The sequence below is a fragment of the Phaethon aethereus genome (assembly GCF_964289735.1).
Source record: "Phaethon aethereus genome assembly, chromosome: 1".
Lineage (NCBI taxonomy): Eukaryota > Metazoa > Chordata > Aves > Phaethontiformes > Phaethontidae > Phaethon > Phaethon aethereus.
In genome coordinates, this window is record NC_138575.1 from 149343148 (window position 1) to 149354674 (window position 11527).

The 11527-nt window shown below is 49.6% G+C and overlaps 1 protein-coding gene across 1 annotated transcript in view; it reads right to left on the reverse strand.

Annotated features, from left to right (window-relative positions):
- Positions 1 to 3413, reverse strand: part of TBC1D8 (TBC1 domain family member 8) — a gene marked incomplete at its 3' end in the record, with an annotated part of 52241 nt that extends 48828 nt beyond the window's left edge. The window contains exon 1 of the mRNA XM_082010830.1: positions 3057 to 3413. Coding sequence (XP_081866956.1) covers positions 3057 to 3183 — 127 coding nt within the window. The 5' untranslated portion in view covers positions 3184 to 3413. The remainder of the gene's footprint in view (positions 1 to 3056) is intronic.
- Positions 3414 to 11527: the final 8114 nt, after the last annotated feature.

Here is an 11527-nt window from a genome sequence, read left to right on the forward strand (position 1 = left end):
AGTAGAGCTCGAGGACAGGCGGCAAGTTAAGCATTTACTTGAAAAGCATATCCCTCAAGAAGACAGAAACCAGAATGACACTGGTCAGGCAACAAAGAGTTAAACACAGCCTCCATCATTTTTTGTACCCGCTGCTTGCAAGCCCAGTGTGTATTCAGTAACTGCCCTGGGACGCAAATTAAACAACAGTAGTAAATATGGTCTCGCTCTTACAAACATCTGCTCAGAGTCAGACTGAAACACAGTGCTCAAAGAAAGAAATGTAGATACGGAAGAAAAGCGCTTTTGTGTGAGAGATCTTCCCTAGTCCATCCTTCAGGAATTAAATCTACATAAACTATACCCTCCAGCTGTGCTAACTTACTCTTACGTAATGGATGAAGTGCCCTGGTAAGGAGAGAGAAGTGTCCTACAAGAAAAAAAAGACATGCAAATATGAGAATAGGGCCATAAAACAGATGCCCCCCCAGAGGTTCAGTGCAAATACCACGTTACAGTAACACGCATCACGGGTGGTCCGCTGCCCCATCCGCACTCTTTAGTTAGGAAATCTAGTCTCCTGGAGGTTTTGTTCTGCTGATCTCACATGGGTCTAGCACAGCCACCTCCTCCTCACCAGAGGAGCCACAAAATCCTCTTTTACCATGGCGCCTGCTTTCACGTACAGGATCTTCACATCCTTGAAACGTCTACCTTTCCATCCAACTTAACTGCAATTGGCCAGGGCTCAGATGACTAAATGAAAAAGAAAAGAGATAGGGACGTTGTTCTCGCTTCAGCTTTGCTTCCCCAGTAAAACAAAATCTTTTAAATTACAGCTCTTAGAGCTTGGTAGACCATACTCTGAAAGGTGGTAGTGCTTAATCACCCTTTATATCTAGGTAGTAACAAAGGGTCTCTACAGTCACGTAAAGCAAGGATCAGGAGATTCTTTTTGCACGCAAAGCAAACGGTTACCAGCAAAGCCCCACTCTTTCTCAGTACAGGTCTCCATTTCGCTCGTCCCAAATAAAAACAGTGAATAAAAAAATTAAGCTATCCATCTGACTCCAGCTATGCTTGACACTCCTCCACGCTTGCTTTTTGCTTATAGGTCTCTAATTTCTAAGCCCTTTTAAATCCAAACATTTCCAAATGTTTTAAGAGACTGTCAGAATCTACAGTTCCCTTGGAAAACGTTGTCTGAGACAAAGGAAAGCCGCTTCTGCCAGCCAAAAGAGATTTATGCAAGCCCGTGCACTGTAGATTCAGCAAATGATTCACCTGAAACTTAACCAGAGAGAAAAGCAGTTTGTTTGGTTTAAGCTTGCAAATTTCTGCCATGGAAAGCTCAGACGCGAGGAGTTAACATTTGTGGATCTGAACCTCATGATTGTCCTGGATCTAAATCAAGCAGCTGTAAACGGTTATTTTTAACTCTGAAAATTAACCCACATCGTCCTTACAATCACAGAAGAGTGGCCTATGGCTTCTACACAGGGGGCAGGGGAAAATACGAGGGCAAACGTTTGTTTAACTCACTGGCAAAACTTCCATTAACCTTACCAGGGCTAGCATTTCATTAGCAACACATTGGTAACATGGGATCTACCAAGCCACACTTAAGTTTTGTACTCTTTATGACTCCACAGCTAGGACAAGCTCTGATAAAAAAAAAAAAAAAAGTGGAGAAAGTAGTATTATCGAGTGGAAAGGGTCTGTGGTTTGGGAGCAAAAGGTTTTAATAAAATATATATCAAAAGTGGTAATGTAGCTTCTTAAACTGTGTAGAAAATGTTGACTTTGAAAATACCTGACCTTCCTTTCAAATAGATAAGCCACCATTTAAAATTCTAATTTTTAAAAGGTACAAAACAGCCTCATCTGCTTTTCAAGAATTACACTGTTAAACTGTATTATTTCTCCAAAGTATTATTTGTTTGAATTCAGTTGCTGATGTCTTTGAACCAAAAAGTTTGGCCCAAATTCCTTACTCGGTTACTCTACAACATAAGAGGAGTACGATGATCTCACTGGAGTTATTCACAGATCTATACTGTTGCGAGGGTAGAGCATGACCCTTCTTCTTCATATATATCCTTCACTACACGTACCGAGCGCCACACGGGTATGACGTGCCTTATCGACAGCCACACAAGCCGTAGTATAATGAATGCCAAAATAAGTCAGAATCTACTTTTTCCACAACACTGAATTAACAACCCCCTCCCCGTAATGCATGGCTCGGCCGAAAGCCAGAAGCCCTACACGCGTTTATACTTATACTTAGTATAGTATATATATAATAGACTTACTATAGGTCCCATTTATGGGGGGGGCGGGAAGGCGAGCCTCCGCGCAGGTCGCGGCCGGGGCGGGGGCACGGACGGGACACGGCCCAGCTGGGGGCCCCCAGCGGCCCGCCGGCACCCCCCCATACCCCCCGCCGAGCTCCGAGCCCTCCGCCCGCTCCCCGCTGGGGTTCTCACGAGGGGCAGCCCGCCCTGCGCGGAGCGGGGCCGCCCCCGCCCCCTCGGCGGATCACCCCAGCCCCACCGGCCGCGGGCTCCGAGCTCGCCCTCAGTCACGTTTAAGCAAGCCACCGGGCGGGGAGGGAGGGGGACACCAGAAGTGGCTGTAGCGGTGCTCAAGGCTTACAGAAGCACCACGCTGCTCCCGAGGCAACTCGGGGGGAGCCGGGACCGCCCCCCCCTCCCCAGCCCGATCCCCGGCAGCCTCCGCACCGCCCGCGGCGGGGGAGCCGCGATGCCCCGGGGCGGCGGCGCCCCTCGCCCGCCCCGCGCCCCCGCCCGCTCCGCTGCGCGCTACCCCCCGAGCAGAGCCCAGCCGTGCCGTGCCGTGCCGTGCCGAGCCGAGCCGGCCCGGCGAGGGGCCCCGCCGCGGGCCGAACAAAGAGGCCGCTCCCGCCCCCCGCAGCCCGCCCCGCCGGCGGGTCCCCCCGTGCGGCCGAGCTCCCGCGGGGCACAGCAGAGGCAGGGGTGACCCTCCGCCCGGCCCGGCCCGGCCCAGCCCAGCGCCCCGCCGAGCCCCCCCCCCCTCCCCGCGCCACCAGGTACCCGTGAAGCGGCCGCCGCCGTCTCCGTGGCCCCGACGCCGCTGCAGGATGAAGTAGCCGCTGCTCTTCTGCGTGACCCACAGCTTGAGGGCGTTTTTCAGCAGCACCTCCTCGGGCTTCAGCCACATCTTTCCCCGGCTCGGAGTCTCTCTCCCCCCACCCCACCCACCCCCTCCCTCCCTCCCACCCGCCCGCTCGCCGCCCCCGCCGTGCCGTGCCGTGCCGTGCCGTGCCACGCCGTGCCACGGCCGCCCGGGTCACATCGCCCCGCGCGGGCTGCGCGCCTCCGGCTCCGGCTCTGGCTCCGGCTCCTCCGCACGGGCCCGGCCGCCGGGGAGGGGCCGAAGGCGGGGCCCGGGTGCAGGCCGCCCTCCCCGCCGGGCCGGGGGCTTTGTGCGGCGGCGGCTGCCGCCACCCGAGCCGGTCCGTGCCGCCGGCGCCGGGACGGGGAGGAGTGTCCCAGTTCTCTCTCTCGGGGGCCCATGGCGGCCCCAGCCCCACACACAGCACATTGGGGTTCCCACGGCACCCTGGGGTCCTGGCGTATCCGCTGCCACCGGCAGCGCAGCCTGGCGTACGGCAGTCCGGTACCCGGCGAGGTCATCCGCCTTTTGTACAGCGGGATCCAGCCCCCAGGTGTCTCCAGCCTGTGCCCCATAGGTGCACACCCACACCCGTGGGTCTGCGTCTCATGGGGCCCGCCGGCGGGCAGGAAAGGGTGCCCTGGCTTCGGCGGGGCGGGGTGGGGGGGAGCGGTGCTCTCCTGTTTTCTGCTGGATCACGGCCTTGAAGCGTGAGCCCACAGCTACTTTGGTGTTTGAACGGCAGTGCTTGAAACTCCTTTTCAGGTCTCACCTGAAAAGTCAGAATCTTATTTCTACAGGGTTTGTTTGGGGGGTTTTTTCTCCTTTAAAGAAATAACAGGCACTGCTTGTGGTTGAGCTGTTCAGTAGGATTGTTTGTGAACCTGCCCAAACGGTTACCGCTGCAGCACCTTGTAATCCTCTGACACTGTATTTTTTATATTTTCATTAACCCAAATTGCCATTAAAACATGACCCGTGTATTTTCTCTCAGTCACGTTCCACTTCTGATTAACAGCAAATATTCAATAATGTCTTTATAATCACTGCAGTAGCAGGCTGCTAAACCTCACACTCTCTTCATTTGGACTAAAGACCCCCGTCAGTGTGGGTTAAATCAAGCACTCATAATTTGGGCAAAGATCCCTCTAAGTAGAGAATTTTGATTAGGGAAAAAGACCTGAGCTTTGCTTTAACCAAGTTCAGCCTGTTGTTGTGTGAGTTATGAACTTCCCAGCTCTTTGAAAGGGACTGATGCTGCAGCGCGCTAGTGAGCACAGCCAGCAGTAATTATTAACTGGGATTTGGAAGGTGCCCATGCGGACTGGTTTCCAGCTGCCAGCGGGAACATTTAGCAGGCAAAATAATGTACTCAGCTGCAATTTAGTAAAGACTGTGTTCTTTACAATTTCGATGCAAAGCAATGATTTTATTTCCATACATAGAATAGCAAGCAGGTATTGCAAGCATACTACTTGTCTGATATAAAAATAAAAGCTGTTAAAAGGAGGAGATGATGGACATCCACAAAACAATGTATTTAAAAATTAATGAGAGTGTAAGAAGGAGGTATTTTAAATGCTCTTTCAGGATAAGCATAGCTCAGAGGTTTCCCCTGCCCCCAAAATGATCCTGAAGACATGTTAGGTCTTGAAAGTTTAAATGCTTGGTGAAGTAAGATAGTGAATATTTCTTCCCTTTTCAGATATTTGAACATTAATTTCTGTTATTGTTTTTGGAGTGTTTTTTTACATTCAACCTTGGCTTTTGGGCAGGCTGATTTGAGACATAATTGAGAAGAGGACCAAGCAGATTGCTGACCTTTGAGGTGCTTTTGAACTTGAGAGTTAGCAAAAGAGCAGGATCCGGTGTCGTGCACACTCACCTCTGTTAATTACATCTTGAGACATGCTTCTGGTTGAATGCCATCAACAATATTCCCTCAGAGTCACAGGCTTTGTAACCACATCCAAGCTGGCCTGACAATCATTCAATCAAATTGTGATCATCCATGCTTTTTAAATAAGGAGCTTTTTGAACCCATGGAACCGGTGGAAGAAATGAGAAACGGCTTCAGCGGGGGAAAAGGGGGATGGGGACAGATGAGATGAGGGAAAGCTGATCCAGGACAACAGAGTAAAACAAAGCACTTTGTAATATATATTGTAACAAACACATCTAACTGAAAGTAGGACCATACTTCTCCCTCAATGTGGTGTTGCGTGCGGCATTCCCTGGCATCCCAAGGAGGCTGCAGAGAGACGCTCGCTGCCAAAACACCCGTGAGCTTTAGGATACCACCACCCTCACTCCCACCCCCCGAGGATCTCCTTTCCCACGGAAGTCAGCAGGACGCGTGAACCTACCGGAGCCACTTTGAGCACCAAGCCGTCGGGCGTGCACCACGTCCCTCGCACTGCCAGGCCAGGCGTTCCCAATGGTCCCTGGCCTTGGCTGCGGCATGGCTGAGGGCCCTTCCCGGGGCTCTTCTGCGCCGCTCCTAACCTCGGACAGACGGGCAGCCGCAGGCATGAGGAAGCAGTAACGCAGCCGCTTCGGCACCGAAACCGGCGCTGATAACCTCGAGGTCAAAAAGGCTCACAGAACGAAGTTGAATGTGATGATTATATTATTTAATGAAAAAACAGTGAGGCAAAACCACCCCACACATGTATGTCTCATCACCAAATGGTGCAGCCTCTACCTGCTACCTAGAGAGCCTTCGGCAACAGCTAACGAAGGGTTTACGTTCAAGGAGAAAGTCCTGCAGCAATGTATTTCCACAGCCGGTGTTAGGACAGGATTTGGATGATCTGAGCGTCTTCGGAAATCTCCTGTGGGGCAATAGTTTTATGATGCTGGTGTCTAAAGAGGTAAATGCAATCAGGGAGAACAGGAACCTAATAGATTATTAATCAAAAAACAGGGTGCTGTGAGAAGTTATACACCTTTTTATTTGTTCTCTGATATAGTCTAGAAAAGATAGCACTATCTTACTCAATTGCCTGAAGGTACTTAAGGTTAGTAGGCAGGAGAAAAATAGCTTTAGAAAAAATGAAGATGTATTTGAAAGAACTGAAAGAAAATGGGTTTTCTGGCCTTATGCCACCCTTAACACGCGCTCTGAAATGACTGTGTGTGGGTTATTTATGATGCTATGTCTCTTTCCTAGATTTCAGTACCAAATAGGACAAGGCAGGGAGTCTGCTGTTCAGAGTACGTTAGAGCACAGCATCGCTCATACCTGGAGTAAACAGCAGTTTCGTGGGGAGTATCATAAACTGCGGAGAACCCTGAGCATCCGTAAGATGGAATAGAGACCGCACAGGGCGCAGCGGGTAGGCACAGTGAAAACTTGGCTTTCCCTTCTTGCTTTTCGCGCGGGTCGCCCTCCCAACCCTGGGCATGCCCTTTAACTTCACGCAGCTTCATCTTTTTCATCCATCAAGCGCATATACAATTTTCATTCCGGATGTCACCGAGATGCTTGGGAAAGGCGGATTCCTCATGTGCACAAAATGAACGATGCCTCCACGGGCAGGAAACAGGCAGCCGCGGTGGCCTGAGCCTCCTTCCTGCCTGGCCCTCTGCGGAGGGTACCGAACCCCCGAACCCTCTGAGCCTCCATCACGGGGGCTGGCAGTGCTTGAACATACTCGGGAGAGTGTGCCATGCTCTAGGGTAGGCTCCGAGGCTTGCAGAGGCATAGTTGAAGCTGATACACGTACGGGCTGCCACCAAAACAGGTTGTCTGTGCTCTCCTCCCTGCAGCCAGACCTTCTGTAATGAAGCGCATTAACTAAACTAGTCAAAACCTAACTTTTTTTAATATGTTTTGGATAGGCTAGTTCTTCAGTCACGTTGTGACTGTGGGAAAACTAGGGTGAAAATGCATGTCCTGGGCTCAGGGAAAGAAATAGGGTGATCTTTCAGGCAGGGGACCGTAGGGAGATTCATTTGCATTTATCGTGAACTGAGAGCCTAAAGATGGAGCTTAATTTATTTATACTTATAGTAGCAAATTAGCTGGAATTTGCCTAGCATTCTGCAGGTGCACAGTCCAATCACCTCCATGTTTCCAGTTTTGAGTCTTTACCTTGTGTCTTTATTAGTGTCTGAAAAAGCTCAGTGAGCTAATTCGATTCCCAAGACACAGTTGATGAAACTCCGAGATGATCCCAAGTTTGGATGTACTAGAGGCAGCAGTGAGTGCACAGAAATAATGTGTAGGGTGCTAGAGAAATAATACACATTAGTGAAGATAACATTGGAAATTCAAACTGCTGGCTAATACATCTAGGGAAAAATAACGAAAATATACTCACTCCAGGGGACAAAAAAAAAGCGTCACAGAGACTAATCAACAGCTGCTGTTTTCAACCCTTTATTTTCTGCAGCCCCCAAAGTTTTCCACGACAGCTTCAGCCTCCTGTAGTTGTCAGCTGGCATCAATACATTTGCTTTTCTTATTGGCATGTCCCCTTGAAGCCACCCACCAATGTGAAGGTCTGCACCCCTCTTGCTGAAAACCACCGAGCACTCTGACAGCAGAGGAGGGATTTTTCTGAAGAACTGAGGCCACAAGTCTTCAGATTCTCCATATTGATATGTGGCTGGATTTTGAAAAGACCTTATGTCCCACCTACACCGAACTAAGGAGCAGACGTGGTGACGCACTTGGTCAGTACCCTCAGCATGCTGCTCCAGGCACAGGGTCACCCTTGAAAGGACCCTCAAGATACAAAATTCCCACTGCTAAGACTGCCAGACTTTCCGTGTAACGTAGGATGACATTTCCTGCATTGTCGAGACAAATCCCCATCACGGACGAGGTAGGTAACAGTCCTCCTCTACAGAAGTCCGGACAGACCATTCTTGATATATCATATTAATTTCAGAGTACTTCAGTGCTTGAACGATGTAGATCTAGTGGAGACAGCTTAAGAAAAGAACAACAGAAATGATTAAGGGTTTAAAGCTGACTTATGAGCTCAGACTGGATGGGTTTGATATATGTGTACCTCGGCTGGAAGTGACAACTGAAGTGGAGCACAAAATAGCTGCCTACAAGTATGAGTGTGTTAAACACAAAGAAGATGATGTATTTATTGTGTTTAAAAAGCAATTCAGTAAAAGCAGTAAGACAGACTTTTTTTTCAAAAAGGAAAGGTTAGATTAAATACTAAGTAAATCCTGCTGACCAGGAAGTTTTTTACTGTGCTGAATAGTGTATTGAGGGACTAGAGGCATCTTAGAAATAGCATGAGATGAATCATTTTATGTAAGAAGGAGTTACTTTCTAATGTAACTCTGTGATCAGAAAGATTAGGCAACCAAGTAAGATGCCTTCTGCCTCCTATGCCCAGCTAATGACTTTCTTCACTACAAGAAATCCCCCTACAAGAGGGGATTTTTTAAGATGCTTTGAAAGGCTCCTCTGCAGGATTTTTCACGTCAGACACCCTCCCAGACATTGTACTGCTGGAAAGGGGCCATGTTTGCTTCTCACTTGCAGAAAATCCACTTCAAATCTGGCAGAAATGAGAAGGCCCAAAGGGAAATCACGGTAATTCACACGCAGCTCCCAACTCCTGGCAGCATGCCTCCATTGAAACCACGCTGCAAAGACCCCTCCTGCCAGACATGTCAGATCCCAGGAATCTGCAAAAGCAACTCTTAAGCTTAGATCTTTTAAATAGAATCAAACACAAGACGCATTCGGGTTTGAAAGGATCCAGGAGATGGCAAAGGTAGTCAAGGTCTCCCGCAACGAGAACTGCTCTGGAAATGCCTGAGCATTCTCGGCTACATTTCCAAGTAATTTAAGCTTCATCGTCTTTCTCCTGTAATGACTGGGCTGCAAAAGCCGGTTAATGTTTATGGGTCCACATGTTTCTGTCTTCCTGCCTGCTCTAGTAAAGTAACAAAACTGTTACGACCTGTAATTAACTCCAGAGGTTTCATTTATTATCTCTGATTAAATTAATGCCTGTGTAATAATGAAGACATAAGAAGATATAATACTCTATCAGGAGCAAGTGCAATTAAGCTACAGGCAACACTGTGAAAACACATTAGAGGTCTTGACTCACAGTTTTGTGCAATATTTCATGGCTTTTTCCTGTCAACAACATTATAATGTGCGTTTTTACATTTCAACTGGCTCAACTCATTGAAGTACTAGGTCTTTTGATGAACTGTTTAGGACAGCAGCGGCCAAAATATTTGTGCTGCTGAGTCCACTTCTTGTTTTACTTCCAGCATCACTCCCTGACTTCCAGTTGCAAAACTCACTTCTGCAATTTAGGGCTGCCAAACCTCTTCTCGGAACCACACAGTTACTGTGACACTGGAAGGGCCATCGCATTTCAAGGTGCTTGACAAGAAGAGGACAGCCCTTCTCAGGACATGTAATTAAAATAATACATACATGTGATTTAAGGCAGTAATTCTCCAGCTTTTTTCTTGTCGCTCTCAACTTACAGTTCTCCAAAACGCTGGAGGAAAAAACAGTCCCTTAGCCTTATACTCACATACAGCAAACCCCTGCAAAGCATGCAGGTGATAGAAGGGAAACCCAGGCAGGGGCTTCATGGCCACTGTTTCTGCAAAGGAGGAGTGTGACTGTGACTTGCCCTGCCAATCACTTGACACCCTGACACCAGTGCTCAATAATGCTTCTGCACTCTGCCAGACTTGTCACACCTGCTTTCTGCTCCAGCTTCAGCCAGTGCAGAAGACCTCTCTTCATCACAGCCTGCCCAACCCCATTGGTAATGACCCTGGGAAGCCAAGAGAGGATGCTTTTGGTGACTTTTGGTATGATGGAAAGAAGAAGGTACCTCTCACATTACCACTCAGGATACCCTCCCCCTCCGTCCTCCAGGGGCCTGACCCCTCGTCTCAGTGGCATTTTCATTCTCAAAGACATAGCTACGGATAGACTCCATCTTCTCAGGATTTTTATATATTACCCAGTTTGACATTGAAATAAGACCCTAAAATTATTCTGGTACAAAAGGAGAGGAATGCCCAGCCCTATACAAGAAACTGCCTTCCAAGAATACCATTTGTTTTTGGCATGGCAGAGTCGCTATAGTGTAGTCGGAACGTAAGAGCTGGCCTCCTAAAATGCATCGAGTGTAATGAATTAAACTTGGTCATACGAGAGCTTGAACAACAGAGCAAATTAGCGGTGCCACGAACAAAGGTGGCAGAATCAGAGGTAAAGGTGCAAATGCTCCATAACCTGTGACGAGGTGAAAAGCCCAGAGCAGAGAGGAACAAAACTTCCTAATCAGAGGTTCTGACCTGCCCATTCTCCAATTTTCTGTAGAGCAGCGGTGTTCCAGCAGCGAAAGCAAATGACCTTGATAGGAAAAAGGTATTGCTGCACTAACACGCTACTGAACGCGTAGCTGCTGGCCTTCACTCGTGGTGGGCAGTCTCAAAGGAAGCCTGAAGTGGAGCGGCCAGTATTAGCAGCAACTTCCTCCAAGGCTGTTTCCTGATCCAAAATCCCCATTCTAATTCATCTTCCAAGATCAAAAAGTCTTCAGGAGTTCAGCAGTAGTTACATGATTTTGGGAAAGAAAACAAAACCCAAATCACGTCCAAAAGTACGACAGCTTTGTTTACAGTGCTCCATCTTGTTTCCGTATGAAGATGGGCAGTGGTGTTTCTACCACAGCTGTCTTTTGCTGGATCTGGGTACAATATGCCTTCGCTAAACGAATGGCCTGGGAAGCTGGCAGAATTTCCACTTTGCTCTGCTGCACTTGGAACCAGAGGCTCTTGTTGTTTTAAAGATTTCCTCTAGGTGCTTACCCTGTTTTTCCTTTGAACACCCATCCCCTGGAATATCGTCCGTGTAGACCGTAAAACCCTTCTGAAATAGTGAAATAACCATGTCTTTTTCTCAGACAGAGATCGAGGCATCTCTGGCACGCCAGGGTTGCAGCACAGAAGCACCCGAAAGTATACCGTCACGTTAAAGTTGTTACGGTTTCCGTCCCGCCTACGCGCAGCAGGGTCTGACGCCGTACTCCTGCTCCACGGCATCCCCCATAACCCTGCGCACACAGGGACCCTACGACCAGCTCGAAGCCGCGCAACATCCTACCGCTTTCCCTTTTTGCGAATCCCGTCCCCCTGTTTGGCAGATGCGGAGGAGTCAGCATCTCCCCCCGGAGAGCCCGGCGCTGCGTCACCACACGAGCAGCGTCGGGGTGAGCGCGCCGGGGCTGCCGGGGCTGCCGGGGCTGCCGGGGCTGCCGGGGCTGCCGGGGCTGCCGGGGCTGCCGGGGCTGCCGGGGCTGCCGGGGCTGCCGGGGCTGCCGGGGCTGCCGGGGCTGCCGGGGCTGCCGGGGCTGCCGGGGCTGCCGGGGCT